Source organism: Syngnathus scovelli, chromosome 1 (assembly GCF_024217435.2).
Source record: "Syngnathus scovelli strain Florida chromosome 1, RoL_Ssco_1.2, whole genome shotgun sequence".
NCBI lineage: Eukaryota > Metazoa > Chordata > Actinopteri > Syngnathiformes > Syngnathidae > Syngnathus > Syngnathus scovelli.
In genome coordinates this window covers 17,674,153-17,694,349 of record NC_090847.1, presented here as the reverse complement: position 1 = coordinate 17,694,349, position 20,197 = coordinate 17,674,153, and the positions used below count along the sequence as shown (strand labels likewise).

Here is a 20,197-nt window from a genome sequence, read left to right as displayed (position 1 = left end):
GAAATGGCTGACTTGGGAGCAATTCCCGCGGAGTAATGGCCGATGGGCATGTGATTGAATAGTTGTATTTCTCTGTCTTTCCTGCAAATAATTGGTGACCAAGTCTTTGCCCACCGTCGGTTGGAACGTGCGCTCTCACCAAGTGGTGGAATAAAGCATGGGTGATGCATGTGGCTGCACAAAGCAGCATTGTCAGGGGTGGGCTTTCTAGTATGGTCCTTTCCTATTTTGTTCTGTCAAACATTGCCTTCAGAATGTTTATTTGTTTTAATAAATTCCAAACTCATGTCTACATATCTTTGGAATTGTATTGTGTTATATGTGAGTTAAAAAAACAACAGAGCCCTAGTGTGAACTGTGCTGACAACAAATAGAAAGAAAAGACATATTGAACTTCTGGATTCCCAAATAAAGCAATTTAAAAAATCACTGGGGGAAAGGAATTCAACTGGAAAATGTATTTTATTTTAACAACCTCTAAGGTCTACCACACAAAGTTAATTTAAAAACAAGGCAATTTGAGTGTCCATGCAAAACAATCCCTGCCCAAATGCTCAGGGTCCTCTGGTTGCAATGTGATTGGACAGAGAGAAAAACATACAGAATGCTCTCCAATTATAGTCGAAGGATGTAAGCAGCTTGGCAGAACTAAAGCTTGCTTTTATGCATTCCTGCTGAGTATACCTCCTCAGTCTATTCCCTTTAATGCTAATCCTCACTCCTGTGCCTCACTACAAAAACGAAGGCCAGCAGAGGGATGGATGTCCCGAGGAAAGCAGCCTTTTATTCAACTCTAGATGAATAGGACATGAATCCGGCATGTCAGTTGGCACAACACAGGCAGGCAGACATGAGCGCATGTAGCACGGCAGGCCGGCTGACTGGCAGGGAGATGAGCAACCGGGTCCTTCTGATGCTAATTACTGTACTGAAGCTCTACTCGCATGATGCAATATGAGGACAGACACCAGAGCTCAGGGCATCTGCAAGTATGGGTATTGAGTGGGGTGGAGAGGAAGATTTGTAGGAGGAGGAAGAAAAAGATGGGCGGGGGAATGAGCCAAGAAGAAAGTAGCACGTCAAAAAGAGAAGCTGGCAGTGTCAGCTTACTGCTGCTGATGCAAGAAAGAAGAAAAAGCCTTCTTGAATCTTTCTCAGCTGAAAAAAAAAACAGCATACACTTTTTCAGCTGAAAGAAAACAGCATACACTTTTTCTCCTGGAAACAAGGGAGCAAGGAGACAATGTGTAGGTCAAGCAGAAAACAGACATACTGAATGAATACTCTGACACATCTAGGGCTTTGTGATTGTTGCTGTCAATCAATGCTTTAAAGATAATCGGGTTGATTTCAAACCTGTCTCCCCGCTTCCTACCCAACTAAAACCTTATTATCAGCTGGCTCTATATACTTGGAATCAATTCATAAAGTTCTCTGCATTGAACTCCTTCCGGTATAACACTGGCTGAAGTAGGATATTGCTGCAATGAGACCACCTGTTGTAGGCGGTCTTGAACTGGTTGTTTTGTTCCGCACCAGAGTATGAGTGTTGTGCTGTGGGAGAAATTTATGAGAAATTAGTGTTTGGTTAAAACCAAAATGCTTCATAGGCATGTTTGCATATGATACCAACAACATAATGACGCTGTTTCGGCCAATTAAACCATTTGTGCATTTTACAATGTGATCGCATTGGCAGATACATAACGTTTGTTGGCTACATTTGTAACAACTGAAATCCCGATTGGAGCATATCTGATTTTATCCTTTTTTTTGTTGTCTCTCTGTCTCCATCTCTCTTTACGTTGCGATGACCCATATCTGAAATGTGGCATTTGGGAGCACAAAAATCTGAATTGTGTCACGAGAACCATTTGCTATAAATAAAGCCCAAGATCTGCCATCTTCATTGTGGTGTGTGCACCTGACCAGCTAATGACTGAGCTAATTTAGGACTTGGAGCACAAGGTCTAATTATTTTTTTCTTGCCTAGGGGTAATTCAGGTAAAACAATTACACTTTACATGATCATTTTTCAAAAGAACTAAAATGTCTTTGGCATGAATATTATTAGCCCTGAGATTCTAATGAAGCAAGTGGAGTACCAGCGCAGCCGATGTCTAGGATAACGGGACATGTCTGGAGGGACTGAAACTGTATGTGTGTTAATCCATATTCGAGTGTTGATGTCAATCACACACGTGAGTGCAGACAACATGTCCCAAAAGCAAGCAAAATTGCTGCAGGTTGAATAATAATATCACAATGGGCAAGGTCTGTATAATTACTTCGATTCGACTGAGGTCTTTTCAAGCAGGTGGCTTAATAAGCTTTCAGCCACCTCTCTCCACTCTGCAGCCTAATGAGTGTCAGTCAGAGTCAGGAGAAGATAATGCTCTTGGCCTTCAGGCTCTCCATTACTCTTACGCATCCTCACCGTCCACCATCAAAGCCTCAGGCTACGTTTGTGAGTGACAGGTCTGCCTGTCTATAAACTTACTTATCCCAGGACCCTGTGAGAGTTCCATTAGTGCACTTTTTCTAACATTGGACTAAGTGTAAAATGTTGGTGTTCTAGAAAACAAATAGTATATTATGTATTTTAATGAATAGTTACCATTAATTAAATATTAGATTATTCCTACCTCGACAAACAGTGGGTGCTTTTGATTTAAGAAAAAAAGAAAAACAATATCAAATGTGAAAATAATTTGCAAAAGTCCAGAGGTCACTTTAAATCAGGGGTTCACAGCTGGTTGCAGTCCCAGAACCTGGTAAAACTCAGACAAAATGTCCTTTGTCCAGTCCCAGACCCTGTTAAAACTCACTTTCTTTTCAAATCAGGCAAAATGTCCTTTTCCACACAGACATACTGGGACAAAACAATACTGGTCATTTATAAAATACAGCATACATTCACACCTGCAGTTTTGCATATTTGTAATTTTTGGTGGACTTTATTTTCAATATTTCTAAATATGTTTAACCTTCTTATGCACACTGACACTTTATCAACATTCGTTGAAGATTTTTTGTTTGTCCAATGCTTTTCACTGTGCCACAATTGTATGCAGATTTTCTCTATTCACAGGTAAAGAGCGGGCGTCCACTGTGCTGCCCCCACACTGAGCTTTTCGCCTATTAATTAACGGCTATTTTGGGTAAGAGTGTATGAAATTTACAAAATCCACACTACACCGAATCCATCCTGCCTGCTATTCAAGCACGGCCTTCTCTCACTATGGAGAAATTGCTTCTAGGTGTTTTACTCAATCAAAACAGACAGGGGTGAATTGGAGACTTAAAAAATATTGAAGAATTGCATAATTTACTACTTGTGAGTATTTCTCTCTAAATATAGAGGTGTACCGTAATATTTAGCACCACTCAACGTAATACCTTTTTTAACAACTTGTCAGTAAGACAATCTGTCAGTCTTTCACATGTACCGTAGATGTGAGTAATGTGACCAAGCATCTCGTGTCAGTAAGTTATTTTTCTTTTTTCCCTCATGAATTCAAACAATAACATACTGTCAACGCAACTTTTAAAAAACATATAGTGTATTTCAACCTATAATATATTTTTATGATAAAAAGGTCCAGTTCGGGTATCACAAAGCTGTTCCACAAGTACCGTGCACACTGTTTGAATTGATTAATACATTACATTTGCCAGAGTGATTTGAATGCCAGATGACTAGCAAATCGACATGTTGCTACTCTAAAGCTCTTTCAACTTGAGGCCTGGGTTCACTAAATGATTATTGTGTATTGTATGGGTAAGCGTGCTTGTGTGTGTGTGTGTGTGTGTGTGTGTGTGTGTGTGTGTGTGTGTGTGTGTGTGTGTGTGTGTGTGTGCGTGTGTGTGTGTGTGTGTGTGTAGGGGTGTTGCACTTGCATCCTGAGAATGTATCCCAGCGTGAGAAAATCAATGAGACCAGTGTAACATGGACTAGTGTATAAGCTCTCTCTCTCTCTCTACCTCTGTCTCTCTGTCTCTCTGTCTCTGTCTCTCTGTCTCTGTCTCTGTCTCTCTCTCTCTCTCTCTCTCTCTCTCTCTCTCTCTCTCTCTCTCTCTCTCTCTCTCTCCACAAGATAAACACATTCTCTTACACACGGCTCACTTTCCTTAACTTTCTTTCAGCACAGAATATTGATGCACCTTTTAAGCGCCCTCTGTCACATTCTAGCAGTCCACACTCCATTTCCAACCTCAAGTGAGAGTGAAAAGGTTTTGGCATGACTCCCGTTTCAGCTATAAATGCTACCATGGCTTAGGCTCAAGTGCCATTCCTCAAGCCCCACAATCTTCACTTGATAATGAGGCAATATGCTCCCAGTGAATGTCAGTTTGCATCAATTTATATAATAAATCTATCCGATGCTTCCTACTGTGTCAAATGGTATTCTCAAACCCTGACGTACTTTATTAATGCAGAAATGTTATTTTCAGAACATGTCGGGTAATGCTCTCTGCAGCACGCAGCGTATTTCTCAGTCGGCATGTCAGATAAAGCAATAATAAGGCATTTGCACTCACAAACACTCATCAATTTGATTATCGTGGGGTGAGTGGCAATTAACATAGTGCTAATTAGAAACACTTTTACTTGTAAATGATCTGCATATATGGTAAAACTGCAGGTGAGCCCATGCACAGACCATAAAAGGCACAGTGTATACGCATGAATGACACAGCATGTCAATTACAGGATCCTACTGCAGAAATAATGAAGCAATCAAAGAGTCTTTCTTGCTCATACGGCTTTCAATGTTTGCATTAAGCCAATACATATTTGTGCTGTGCAAACCACCTTGATTATGTAATGTAACAGCAAGGCTAGAGAAATTAAGATGTTCACTTTTAAATTGATACACATATTTTAATTGATGTCTTTGCCTAACAGACAACTGTCCAATATGTAAGGGTTATGATTACGCAATAAAATAGCACTTTTGAAACCATAAAAGGCAACATTTATGGATTTCTAATTTCCAATAGAGACTCTGTGAATTAGCCTTAACTAATAAAAATGAACAAACTGTGCACTAAATCAACGTGCCACACTTGTTTAATCAATCGCTCAATGTGAATAAATTATTACAAAATAAAAATAAATTGTTTTCCATCAATAATATCCTCCTGCTTACTATGCTGTATTTTAGCAAATACATTCACAACTGACTATTATCAAATGTGACAATTTATGGCCAAATTTGCAAACAAATAGTAAAAGCATTTATTTCAATGTGAGTAATGGTTGAGATTCATCACTTTTGTGAAAATGTACCCTCACCATCCTTCAAGGAAATAGCTACCCATTTAATCGTTCATGTCTTCCGCACCTCCCTTCTCTTGCTCTTCTCTCTGGTGTCATGTATTTATCCTTTTGGTTCCCTGCAGCCTGTTCTCACCAAGCCTTGTGGCGTAATCTGGGGGATTGTGAGGTTTCTGGGTGTGAGAGGTGATGCGTACAGCAGGATGAGTGTGATAATCTGACGCACTGGATTACAGCCCAATCTCTAATCTCTCTGGCCATCCTGCGTGTAGGGAATACCTCCAAGGGTAGTGAATTAATCTCAATCCTCAATTTTAACTTTGCCCATTTCTATGTCACAGTTTTTACCCAGCACCTAGTAAATCAATAGATGTTGAAAGAACGGATTGTGATGCAATAGTCAGAAGTAAATTCAATGACCCCCATGTGCTCTATTATCTAGGATTTAACTCCCGATTTGAGCGTTAATCCTCGGAATGTGAGGATTCATCAAGAGCAGATGCTTTAGGCATGTCCCAGGTTGCCTAAAATGCAGTGGGTTGCAGTTTAGCTTAAACCTTCTCTCGCTCTCTCTTTTTCTAAGTGCTGAACACGAGCACTGACAACTATGTAATATCCATCAGCCAACCATGAAGGTTGTTGTGTCCTGCCTGACATCATGACCTGCAACACTCACAATTAATGTACCGTATCATGGGGTTAAATTGGTGTTAGTAATTCCTCTGGCTAGTTGAGAAGTGAGTGGCCAGAGTCGATTCAAGTCACGTAGCTGCTAAGAGGGAACATGATTAGCCAATTAGTATCTTGCCTTTCTTTTAAATGACTAATAAATTCAAAACTAATTTATGGAGTGAAGGCTATTATCGGAACATGCGCCAAACATTGCATATTGTGTATGCAAGCCAAGCCACTGTTCAAATGTATTTTGTTTGATATGTGTAAGGAGAAACATTATGTATAAAGAAACCAGTGCAGGTAATGTATAGGTAGAAAACATAATATTGCCACAGCATTTAATCTGGCACTAAAACAAATAATGGAATTTCAATATTGTGTGTGTGTGTGTGTGTGTGCGTCCGTGCGTGCGTGCACGTGCGCATGCATGTGATTATGATCCCAAATTAGAAGACAATTTCAAAATAGACTTTATACTTACTAGAGTGCACATTATTTTTTAACTTCTTTACACTTACTACAGCCAGGAAAAAAAAATGGCTATAGTGCAAAAATGTTCACATTTACACATCTTTAAACTATACACACTTAAACCAACCGCACAAAGGCTCGCCCCGCAGGAGCTCAGCGTCAACGCAAATAAGGAACAATAAAGAAAATGAGGGTCAGCAAGAAAAGGAGGTATGTATGGACACAAATCAGCTGCTCGAATCAGAATCTCTTAGTTTTCTAATTGCCAATCTTAACTATGCAAAAATATCTGGATGCTGTTTTGTTTTCTTTTAAATTGTTTTTGTTCTCTAAATTCTTTGCTTTCTTTTCTGTCTATTGCACCCTCCTCCCCGGCTAGGTGATGCCCAAACTGAAAGGTGCAGTCTGATTTCTACATCAGCTAATGAGAACAAGAAATGTGTTGGACCATCTCTTCCTTGCCCACATGGTAGATAAGATCAGGGGATGTCAAGAATAATTGTCAACTCTGGCCATGGGAAGCCCTTTGAGGCATTTCTGTGATTGAAGTCTAAATAAATAAAGTTGACTTTGCATTTATTGTTTTAACATTGCTGAGTGCATGCTATATCTGTCATTACTATGCTTTTTTAAGCTCACCTCTGTCGCTGGCTTGTGTGTTCTCAGGGTTGAGTGTATCCAGCAGGTGGATGGAACTGGTAGGTCGAGTTTTGCGGTCTTCCTGTTGATGGTCTGCTGAGCTCACACCATTCTCATACAGCTGGCTCTCGCCATGCTGCAGATGCCAGGTCAGACCTAACAGGTGGACCGCTACACACAAACACACACATGCAATGAGCGCCACAGAGAGAGAGAAAATAGAAGAGATTAGAATTCAGAGTGTGTATGTGGGCATGTCTGACTCTCTTCTAATGTCCATATCTGGCCTATCATTTATTTTATGTGCTTATTAGTGTCCATCATGGCAGCACACAGGACACAGGCAAACGAATATAAACACAGACACACACACGCATGCACACATAAACCCAGCACACTTTTACATAGATTGTGGCAGAGGTGGGCAATTACAGAGGATCTTCAGAACTTGAGCCCAAGGCTGATATTAAAGTGCTAACACAGTCTTTTGTGCATGACTAATGAAGCCGCTGCTGATTCACAATCCATATGGGCCTTTTGAACAACAAAGGGTATGGGAGGATAGTAGATTTCCCCTTCTCGCTCATCAAACTATTTACTGGGAAAACAATCCAACACACTGTTAAATAGAAACAACCAACACCTGCCCATTAAGGAAATTAATTGTCTTGCAAGACTGTCAATAAAACGTTCCATAAAATATTCACAGGGCTCAAACAAATCTTAATGTCCCATGTATGCAAAGTTGCAGTCCTATGTTGCTTTCATTTTTACTTGAAATATATCTTTAAAGGGAGCATTACTTCACTGAAGCAAGAAGTAATAAATGAAATAAATCACTGCCAAGTTTTCTTCTGTGACACCTTCAGTACATCAAACAAAAGCAGTCTAATCACAAAGTAACTGCAACGGTGGCAGTCAGAGGCTGTCTTCAAGCATTGCAGATCAAAGAACTTGTGAAGACTTCAAACATCTTCACTGTCTATCTTACTTCTGTTGACTGGGGGCACCCATATGCTCTACACAAGCTCGCTAACCCTCAAACGAAATGGTTGCCCCCCAAAAAACAAATGACACATGATGACCAACACAACTGAAAAAGCTCATACCAAAAGATGAACTACTTGAACATGAATTTCCGACAAAAAAAATTGGGGTCCATGACCAATCTGCGTTAGACGGAAAGTCACGTGGAATCGAAGCGTGTAAAATCAGACTTCAGGTTTAGCTACTGTTTCACGCAGACATGGCTGGACTTCCAAGGGGACCTGCTTGCAACTGACCTGTGCTCTTGATCATCAACCATAATAATTGAAAATATCTAAAAACAATTTAGGATTTTTTGGTGGAATGGTAAAACTTCTTACGGGGATCATGAAACAATATGTAAGCAACTTCTAAGTAGCTTGAGCCAATAATGGTTTAGTTCTCGACTGACGCACATTACGAGTTCTTCAAAGCAAAACACTGATGATTACAAGGGCCATGATGTCTGATGATGCCATATTGATGACCCTTGTAAATGTGACATTCAGTTCACACTAATTGAACTGTCAGCCTCTGATGAGACCAGACATGGACACGCACGTTCTCTGAACATCAATATGGCGACAGACATCCATCCATCCATGTTCAGTCTGTCGCCATATTGATGTTCAGAAAACGTGCATGTTCATGTCTGGTCTCATCAGAGGCTGACAGTAACTTGGTCCAGCAACCCCGCTCATTTTGCTCGTCATAAACTTTATTTAGTTTAAAAGAAAGAAGCGAGTGCGTGCGTTGATGCGTAATGCGTTGATTAGCTTCTTAGCTTTGATGCCGGGCTTGCTGCGGTGTGCAAGGGGCCTATCCCGGCTGTTTTTGGGCGGTAGGCCAATCGCAGGGCACACATAGACAAACAAACATTCACACTCAGACCTCTTGGCAACTTGGAGTGCTCTATCGGCCTACCATGCATGTTTTTGGGATGTGGAAGGAAACCGGAATACCTGGAGGAAAGTGACGCCGGCACGGTGAAATAATTCAAACTCCACACATCCCTACACCTGTGAACTCTAAGGTGAACATGCGGCGTGGCTTCGAGCCATTTATGCAAAATGAGCCTATTTTTTTTCTCTCTCAACTCTTGTGGGATTTTGACATTACAAAATGGGTGAAAATTAAGCTATAATGACATTGGAGGAAATGTAATCCAGCTGGCTTATACAGGGTCCGGCAAAATAATCTGACACATTTGTAGGTTTAATAAAATGCAAATAAATTAAAGAAACAAAAATGTTTTTATTTATTTTCAAAAAGCACTTATAATGCTATTTTGTTTTGTCTTGGTCTGTTTTAACATATAATGCCATTTTGTTTTGTTTTGTTTCATTTCATTTTTGTTTCGTTTTTGAATAATGTTATTTTTTTCCGTTTCAGTTGGACATGATCCTGTACCTGCTTGAAACACGATCTTGTTATGGGTTACTAAAATGTGGCAGCAGTAAGACCAAGATAACATTATTCGAAAAAAAAAAAAGCTAACCTAAATGTGTGCTACCACTTGAAAAAATAAAATTGAGCAAATTCGACACACGATTTATATTTTTTTCCAGAACAATAGTTTCAGAAATCAGTGTTCCAACTGGAATAACTCAGCCTTCATCAGTCAGGATTTCCGCCATTAAGCTCCTGTATTTTGTGTTTCTGTTTTTTTATTGTTGTTTTTTTTTTTGCGAATTTGAAATGTTTTTCTTGTTTCTTGTTTCTCTTGTCCTCGCCTCTTCAGCAAAACATGCTAAAAAGCCCTTCTTGGAATATTTGTCATTTCTGCTCATCAGTATCTCCTTTTTTGTCTTGCTCAATCTTTGTTTCATAGTTGTTGACCTTTAGCTTACTACACTTACCATCTAAAGTCACAGAGCAGTGACGAGAAGGCATGACGACGAGAGGATAGTTGTGTGGGGTGTCTGTGCGGGCTACCCACTTTAGCAAGTTTAAGCACCAATGTGAAAATCCCTAACAGCATTAGGCATGACTCTTTTTGGTCTGTAAAGATACAGATAATATACTATATTAATTTATGATTTGATCTGTAACAATGCCAAAGAAAAACATCAAACATACTAATGACAATACCTTAGTAAATCAGACCCTTCAATTCACCATGTTTCATACAAATCTGATTAGTGCATTTTTGTTTGGTATTATTTAATTACTATTAAAGCTCACGAGGCCATAGGCAATTGCAAATCTCTGTTTATTTTGGGAAGACAATAAAATCATGAGGAACATTCGTAGCAACATCAATCCCATAGGTCACCACTTCAAGTATAACCGAAAAGTAGTATAATCTAAGCAGCTTCCTGGCATAATTTAGTTTTTTTGCTTTGTGTTTGGTTTTGACAAAACTAACTCAATTGAAATTCAGTGTTTCTCATATTCCAACAACAAAAGCTTGACACCTCCATGCACAGAAATTCTAAACTACAGATTGCACACAGTCCAACATTAAGTTTCTAAATCAGTTATGGACCCGTATTGACACCCACCCACTAATGTTGTTCACCTGTTAAAAAATAATAACTGCCTGAAGATTAGGAAAAATATACGGAGGAGCCAATGACATACCATACAAATAACCAAAAGTTACATCTTTGACAAGTATGATATTTTTATTTTGTATGAAATGTGGTTGTCAAGGATAACATGTTGCTTCAAAGCAATGCCTCTTTAGATTCTGGGTTGAATTTACATTGAAACATGTTGTGGATTTCTATTACCCAAGAGAATATTCTGGTTTGACTACAAATCTTAATCTCACTACTGATTATGTTTATTCCCCGTAGAAACAGCAAGTGGGGCTGTAGTATTTACTGCTGTAGTATTTTCAGCCATCTGCTTTGCCGGACTCAACAGATTGAATACATAAATAGATATTGTATAAATAAAATAATAAGAACATAAAATAAAAATACAAATTCAAACAAATAAATAAACCTTGAGCTATATATGTTAGGAGATAATTGGAAAAACCCACGCACAACAATTCCATTTTTAAAACATTTTGAGAAACGGATGATGTAGAAAAAATGCTATATAAGGGCTGTATAAGTATCTTGCAATTACATTTTATTTATTTTCCAGGAAATAAAAGATCTTCCCCCCAATGTACACGCTGTATAAGCCACACTCGTCCACACACACACTTGTTCAACAGCATGCAGGCAATTATGTGTGCAGCTTGAGCTCTACATGAACCTTTGCTTGTACTCTTTTTCTCCCTGGCTGTCTATCCATGCCTCCTTCTGTGTCCATCTTCTCAGAATTCCTACTAAAATGTGACTAACGGTTGGAGAAATACTCAGAGAAAGTCCAGTCATTATTTCCTGAAGAGCCAGCAGCACAGCGGAGCCAGCGAGCTGAGAGCAGCAGCGCAGGAAGCTAACAGGCCAAGGTCCTCCTGCACATGAATCATTGATCAGCGTGACAGTGAGATGACTGCCACAGGTAATAGGACGGTAGTGCACTGAGGGGGTTCCGTGCTGTCACTTACCCCCTGAGATTGACTTGAAGGATATGACTGAAGTCAGACTACAACTCAAAAAGAGAGTGATGCTTCTATTCGTAATAGGGCCATATGAAGTACAGTAAGGAACCAATGTATTAGTCAAAATAACTGCTCCTATATTTTTCACATTGTGAGCACAGACACGTCACATAGGGATGTGACTGAAGTCAGACTACAACTCAAAGAGAGAGAGCGATGCTTCTATTCGTAATAGGTCCGTATGACGTACGAGTACAGTACGGAACCAATGTATTTGTCGAAATAACTGCTCCTATAGTTTTCACGTTGAGAGCACAGGCAGGTATGTTCATATTATGAAGATATCTTCCAAAGCTGGCCCTAGGTACTGATGTCGGTGAATCATGCAGAGCAATGTGGATAATGGAATGTGTGTAACTGGACACAAATGCAGAGGAGGAGGCTGAAGTGTATTCATTTTCTCAATCCCCACAGTCACAATTCCTGCTACCTTTTGATACCTTACAGAACATGTATGGGTCCGGTGAAAATATATTTAGCTCTTCTAAAATTTGTTTTTTTTTGCATGCTCTTCCCACTGCAATGATTAAGATCATCAAACAAATTTTAATAAAAGACAAATGCAACCCAAGTAAACATAACTTTTAATTGTTATTTTATTTGTTGAGGTGGAAAAATATTCAAAGCCACCTGGACCTTTGTAGAAAAGTACTAAGCCTAATTGTTAAATAATGAATTACCTGTGGGTAATCACATTTTTTGGAACGATTAGTTCACTTTCATTTACGACATCCGAGCCCGATTACCTCCAAACCAGTTTAATCACTTAAAAAGAATCTGTCTGACAAAATGAAGTTGGCCAAAATGTAGAAAATTCATGAACAGATGAAAAGTAAACCAAGTCTAAATGAACTACTCTATGATCCTGTAAAGGGGTACATAGCCATTCCTAAAGGTTCTTAGTACTCCAGCAAAACCAGGTGACAGCCATTATCCACAAATGGAGAAAAAAGGTTACAAAAAAATACCGCAAGAGCACTTTGGTGACTCATCCAGGAGGTCACAAAAGAACTCAGTGCCACATCTAAACAATTGCAGGCATTCATGCGCGATGTCCAGCTTTTTGCATCTACAGTGTATTTTGGGGGGAAAAAAAAGACAATTTTCCCTAGATGCCAAATATAATCAATGAATTAGAAAGTAGGACTGCAATATGGCCTATGCAATATCCATATCACAAAGACATGCTATATTTTTCTTATAGATACTTTTATATGAATTTGTCAGACAAGTCAGACTCAAACTTAAAGTGCATCGCCATCCAGTTGAACAATTATCTAAGAATATATTGAGCTTGCTTATTTTGCTGCTTGAAATTGTTTTTACTTATTTCATAGATAATAAAAATGTAATTTCTTCAGATACGTGTAAAATATGAAACAACGTAAACACGACTAATGTTATTGCTAAAGTTTAAAATCAGTTTTAAGTACTGCAGACTCCATCACTTGTGGCAACAGTGCACACAATTTCTTAGTGAACTTGCAATTCAGCGCTAGCTATTTTGGATCTTGGTAAAACATAATCTTATGAGATCACAGGCAACACGCACACACCAACAAGTAAAGCGAATATGCAATTTGGTGAACGATCTTTGGGATCTTACATCTGGGGTCTTAGAATGAACAGGTGAAAAGAAATAATCAATACGGGCATTCAAGCATCAGTCATTTAATCTAGGGTATAGTTTAGCATGGACAGTAAAAGCAATTGCTCAGCTGAGTTCAATTGCGTGGCTGTGTCAGCCTCCAGCAAAGCCACAACTTCAGAGGGATGCTGGTGCAGGGAGGGAATGCAGGCAGAGATAAAAGTCACACACAAGAGGGAGAGAGCACAGTAACGGAGGAGAGAGACAAATGGGCAAAACAAGTGTGAAGGGGAATGACGGATGGGAACTCCTAAGCTAATAAAACAAATTTCTTTCTGAGACTGACTGAGAGCCTGGGGTGTGTGCATGTTTGTATGTGTTTTGGGGCTTGATTCATTCTTATGGTAAAATATTTTTCATACTACCCACAACTGCCCTGACAGGTTAAGTGTGACTGCTGATATTCAATTCTGTGCTATTGGTTGTGGCAAACATTTACGGTATAAGGAGTAAATGAGCATCAGAGTATAGTAATCCTCTACTTGCAAAACTCAGTGTTGGAGAGTTGGTGGTAGTAACTAGTGCATTTGTCACACTTTGCCACAATTCACTGTTTTACATTGCAATCACACCCGCCACCCACTCGCTCTGTTTCGCTCCCACTTGCTGTCTAACTAATCTGGCCCTTTGCTGAAAGATGAGTCATGCGTCAGACATACAGGATTAACTGAAGCAGGGACAGGTGCAATGTTACAATCCTCTCGGGCAATCAGAAACCAATACAAAAAAGAGACACAGCAACTTGTAATGTTCAAACATCTTACACTGTTCTGAAAGACTAGTGAGACCATTTTTGAATGTTTCTGGTCATTATTTTTCATTCATTGAAAAAAAAAAACATTGATGAGGTCATTCTTGAGGGGTGGCACTTATCTGACATCTTCATTTTAGTTCACACTGAAAGTATTTTACGGGATTAAGATCAGAATTCTGAGAAAGTTTGTTTCCACCCCAACCCAACTCATTTTGGATTATGAAGTCATTTAATTGGCTTCCTAAATCAGAAGCAATGGAAAACACATGATTGCCATGTAGCTTTAGATTGTATTGCAATGTATGTTTGTGCCCTTCTAGAGGTGTTTTTTTTTTCTTTCCAAAGGCTTCTTTTTTATCCAAATTCTTGTGACTGTAGCTTGTCTAGCCTTTCAAAGGCAATTTTAGCTGAGGCTCCTGTAGCAGTTAGAGCAGTTTTAGCAAAGGCCAGTGGGTTTCTTAGAGCAGCATCAGTCGACCAAAATAGAAGAGTGAAAACAGAGAAACTGGACCAATCAATATAAATCCCAATAAGGCATGAAGCAGCTGGCTGAAAGAAGCTGCGGGTGAGGACCCCCCCCCCCTCCCACACACATACACAAACACATACGTGTGCACTCACACACAGACACACATGCACGCAAAATCGGAGTATGTGTGATCTCAAATATTTGTACAGTGGTGGACACAGACAATACAAACGGACTCACAAGCTCAGAAACAATTCCAATTTTCTCAAACCATCAACCGTCAAAGTTGTAGCACGTACATTCCAGCATTTGTCTGCTCATTTGATTGAACAGTTATTTTTGCTGCAGTACTCAACACGTTTACAATGCACAAGATGGGTTAAAGACCCTCAATCTGGATTGGAAATTGACATGATACATTATGACTATATTTTGAATAAATTTTGCTTTTTTTTTTTTATAACTGATTCTATTTATTGAATTGTTGATATTCAGACATTAAGTGACACTTTTTCTCCAAAAGTGGAAGCTGTTATCTTCATAATTTTTGCAGCCCGGTGGTTGGGGAGCACTGATATAGACGGTCCATCCATGATGATTTAAAATGACAGGTAAAGAACCTAAACAATAACAAGCCCGCAGTGACGTTCACTCTGCTGTTATTGCTACACAGTTGCCACAATGTAATGAATGTACTCTGTAGAATAATTGCTTTGAGGTTTTGAGCCATCCCTGTTTGAGTGGTACGTCTACACTTTTACTCTCACACCACACTTCATTAGGAGCTACACAAAACAACACCCTTGTATCCCTTGGGTTGGAAGTAATTTACGCAAGCACACATATTTATGTATTCATGTTTGACAGACAGTTATAGATAACAATTGTTCTCCTTCACCCTCCAACACACTCAAGTGTGCCTTATTGTAGCCATGAATAAGTAACTCAAAGTGAATTGCTTATTCGAATAATTTCCACAACCCACAGTGTTTCAATCACACCATTGGATTGGTTTCCAATATCTAGCCAGCACACGAAACAAGAGGCATTAAACAGAGCAGAAGCAAAATGTTTACAACCTAGTGAGCTGTCAAATATGTCCACAGATACATAAGACAGTTGCAAGTTTTACATGTGGAGTGACAGATTAAGAGTCAGTACAAATTTGTCAACGTTGATTGTACCTTTTTTTTTTAACTATCAGATTTTTATCATTGTCTTCTGTGAGCATGCATTGATGCTTTGTAGAGATATACAAGAAGAAACAGTCACAAGCTATGATGTGTTATTGAATGTTTTAAGTTTGTTTCCATAGAAATGTGTATGAGGGAATTGGATGCTAATGCATCAAATGTTGGCATGTGCCTCTGGACCCTGCTACATTTTATTAGTTAACCAAGTGGTTAATTACAAAGAGTATTTAATTTGAATATTAAATCATAATCTTGGGAATTTGAGAAGGACAAGGCCTACTTACACCATATGGTGGTATGGATATATAGCCAAACCGTGTCACAAGGTTACAATGATTTTGATTGTTTTTATTTTATAAATCTTTTCCTATTATTATTTCTATTAATATTATTTTTCCTTATGTCAAGTTACTGTAATGTTAAAAACACCAATAAAATAAGGATGAATAAGGTTTATGTCATTAATATATTCTTGGCAGTTCAACTGTATAAAACTTCACGTTGCTCAAACTGTACAAACACATGCATGTGAACAGGCAGCGCAAACATGCACGCACACACACGACAAACACACACACACACACACACACACACACACACGCACACACACACACACACACACACACACACACGCAATTTATAAAATTAGAGACTGAACCAAGATTGACCTCTGGGAATAATCCTTAAGTGAACATTTTATATTGTCATTAAGCAGGAAAAGTAGATTTAGCAAATAAATGGTGTTAAAATTTAAGCAATCGTGGGTCATTTGTCCTTTAAATAAAATCAACAAGTGCCTTGGGCAACAATGGTCCACTCAATATAACAATACAATGCAATGCAATAATAATAATGCAATGAAGTGACCGAAAAGCGAATACAATTTTTTGATCACAGTGAGATGTGTAACTAATTTATTATTTTTTTAACATCACATCACATATTTGAATCAATGTAATATATAATAGCACATCCTTCAATTGAGAAATTAATTGATCCACAGCAAACCCTAATGAGCTTTTCTGACACAAAAGGGCATTGAGGTTTTACAGAAGCAGGACTCAAATGAGGCTTAAACAATAAAATGAGTGACTGGCGGTGGTGTCATCACATCTATCCTTGAAGATTATAGATGCAATCTGAACCTGTCCTCTAGCTCTCCTTAAATGCCCCATCATAATGCCCGCTCCTCATATCTGATGGTCGTGCTGTGCTTAATAACAAGTTAAGTCTGCAGGATAGAGGTGCACTGGGAAATGAACAAATTAACAAAGCAATTCACAGTCTCTGCAGCGCGGTGGGGGTCTGCGAGGAGAGACAAAGGGTAGTAAAGAAAAAGGGGGATATTGTATCACCTACTGAAAAGAGGGCATGTGCTATAATAATTTAAAAGCAGTAATCTGCATTCATATCGTGTCCTATTTACTCTCTAATTGGACACCTTAATCAGACATCATATTACTGCTTCGTTATTGGCTTGGATATTTTTCTCAGATTATTAAATCACATATTACAACTTCACGCAGAAGGCCTCAATGGCTCATGTGATGTTAGTTATATGAACACACGTGTGTATTCCAATATTTAATTCTGAGGATTTCCAACAAGGCATGGTGGGTGGGTAGCACGCTATGTTTGCATTTTTTTTCCCGGCATCAGGTATTCCACTAAAAAAGGGTTCAAGTATTCCCCCCCCCAAAAAAAAAATCTAATATTTTCAATCTTTATTAACAACTCAGAGAATTAATCTCTCTACAAAACATAAGCAATATTGGTGGTACTCTCACTCATCTACCCTTATTTCAATAATTACATCTAAATTCTTGTGTACTGCAAATTTCGGGGTGATCCTGTGCTCAGCAAAAAAAAAAAAAAAAAAACAGTCTTCCTCCTGTTTTTCTTGAAACTGGCTTTTCTTATCACCAACTTTTCTCTACACAGCAGGTTTTGAAAAAGGCATGACTGGGACTGAGTGACAGGATATATTTTGCTTCCACTTGGTGTCACTGTCAGGAATGAGTGGAGCAGGGCGACCAAATGCAGCTTGGACCAGGGTTTATTGAAGGGAAGGGGGGTAGGCGAACAAAGACGCAGGCGGGACAGAGGATCACGGACAGTGGGCAGGAAACAGAAGTCCACTCGGATCAGGAACAGATACAGGAACGGGTTTTGACCGTGAGCCTCCACACGAGACCGGGGGAAATGGATGAGCAAGACAGAAACAACAGGTGCAGAAACAGACGGGAAGCAACAGTAGACACCGACTGGAAAAACCACGGGCAGGTTTTAAATACACAAAGTATAAAGAGGGAGCAGGTTATAGTCATTACTGTGATGAAAGGGGCGTGGCTGAGAGAAGTTGCCGGCTGAGTGTCCTATGGCACGGGCACGTGACAACTTCAGAATTACGCTTCGCCCAAATCTCCGAAGGAAGTCATCAGCCTGAGCTATGGTCGGCCGTAAGTGACAAAAAAAAAAAAAAATGCCCAAGGCAACAGTATGGCAAAAATGTTGGGGGCTGTACTACCATTAAACTTTGATGGGGTTGCAAAATATCATCCTGCAGGTCGTAAATGGCCCCTAGACTGATGTTTTGACAACTCTGCTTTAAAAAATCCTTAGGTGTGATTGGTTATTTGGCTTGATGTACCCTGCATTGGCAACCAGAACCCCAGCTCTCGCTTGAAGTCAGCTAGGATAGGTTCCAGTTCACCTGAGATCCTGGGCTATGGAAAATGGAAAGATAGATGGTTTCTAACAGTTCCATAAGGCAGTATTAATACCAAAGGTCCAAATGCTCAACACTGTAACGCTAGTGTCCAATATTTTTGGACTGTGTATTTACACCTATATTTCACATACCAGGAACAAATATACAGTATGACTGTGTGAACATTCACCTGACACATAAAACAGGCAGTGTGTGCAAATGCACAAATTGCAAATACGTAAATAAATTGTCAATTCTGGTTAGTGATATCAACTTCAATGTTTAGGGCCTGTCAAGTAAATTCCTAGATTTGTTTCTGACTAGATTAAACAATACCATATCTGAAGAAGATTTTGGAAATTTTTGGACTATAAGTCGCTGTTTTTTTTCATAGTTTGGGTGCGGGGGCGACTTATACTCAGGAGCGACTTATATGTGAATTTTTCGCAAATTTTCAAAATTCAAAAATCCGTGATGTAGTGAAAGCGCGATAAACGAACCGCGATGTACCAAGGGATTACTGTCATTTGACCTGCAAGTGACGTTAGCAGCGCGGCGGTTGTTTGCATAAGGACAAAGGATTCTATCACGGGATGACAAAGATGACGAAGGGCCCCACGTTTGAAGGATTTAATGATTTGGAGTGACACAAGGTTTGAAAAACGTATTTATGTTATAGTTATTTGATATATTTTATTTCGTGTAGCAACTTGTATATGTTTTTATCGTTACAGTTCAGTAGTTGCTGGCTCGTTGAACTCTTGTTTTGTTAAATAAAGAGCCGTTGACCAAACCCACGTGTTTCCTGGTACTTTGTTAACGCTACAATATAGTTGTATACTAGATCTGTGCGGCGCGCACGCGGCGTTGTTGACATAAAGGACGAGGAATTTGATCGATGGATTTAATGATTAGGAGTGACACAGATTGTTTGATAATATTGTTGTTATATGATAGTTATTTGAAATATACTTTATATATCGTTATATGGGTCTGTGGAATAATTGGAAATGCAACTTACGAGTCCGACGTCAGCGGCGCATATGTGGCGCATACGCGGCATTGTTTACATAAAGGATGATCGATGGATTTAATGAATTGGAGTGACACAGATGGTTTGATAAACGTGTTATTTATTTGAATAACTCTGAATGTTACTCAGGCCCGTTCTCAGCTCCTCGTTTGTGTATATGTCACGTTAGCATACCGTATCGTTTAGCCTGTTGTTGCTGGTTCATGTCTGTTCCTGGTGTTGGATTTTGACAAATAAATTTGCCCCAAAAGTGCAACTTATACTCCGGTGCGACTTATATACGTTTTTTTTCACTGTATTGTGCATTTTTATGGCTGGTGCGCCTTATACTCCGGTGCGACTTATAGTCCGAAAATTACGGTAGTTCAATTAATTCTTGATTTATTTTTTACATTAATCAGAAAGAAAGGAGCCCTGATGAATCCATGAGCTGGACATCAAAAGCTCAAAAGCAAGAGTATGTGTTGTTCAGGCTTTTTGCCAAATTGTGCATTTTTTTAAATTCCAATTAAAATAATACAGAAATTATGTTGTTTAGCCTCAGTGAAATCGCGAATATACAAAACTAATGAGTCTTAACTGGTTGTCCTGTAAAGCAACACTTGGCGGAAGAAATGGTGTTAAACTTTGTACTTGTCTGTGTGAGAGTTTCAGATGAGCAGGAACTAATTCCAGCTCATGTTGGTCAAGCGATAGAGTACTCACTGGACTGGTCGCCATACAATTGCAAGGCAGA

General features: G+C 39.1%; 1 protein-coding gene across 2 annotated transcripts in view; it reads right to left on the bottom strand.

Moving 5' to 3' along the window:
* tenm1 (teneurin transmembrane protein 1) overlaps positions 1-20,197 on the bottom strand; it is a 176,278-nt gene that overhangs the window by 83,004 nt on the left and 73,077 nt on the right. For both annotated transcript variants that reach the window (XM_049744686.2, XM_049744678.2), the window contains one exon: positions 7,067-7,237. In XM_049744686.2, coding sequence (XP_049600643.1) covers positions 7,067-7,237 — 171 coding nt within the window. The remainder of the gene's footprint in view (positions 1-7,066; positions 7,238-20,197) is intronic.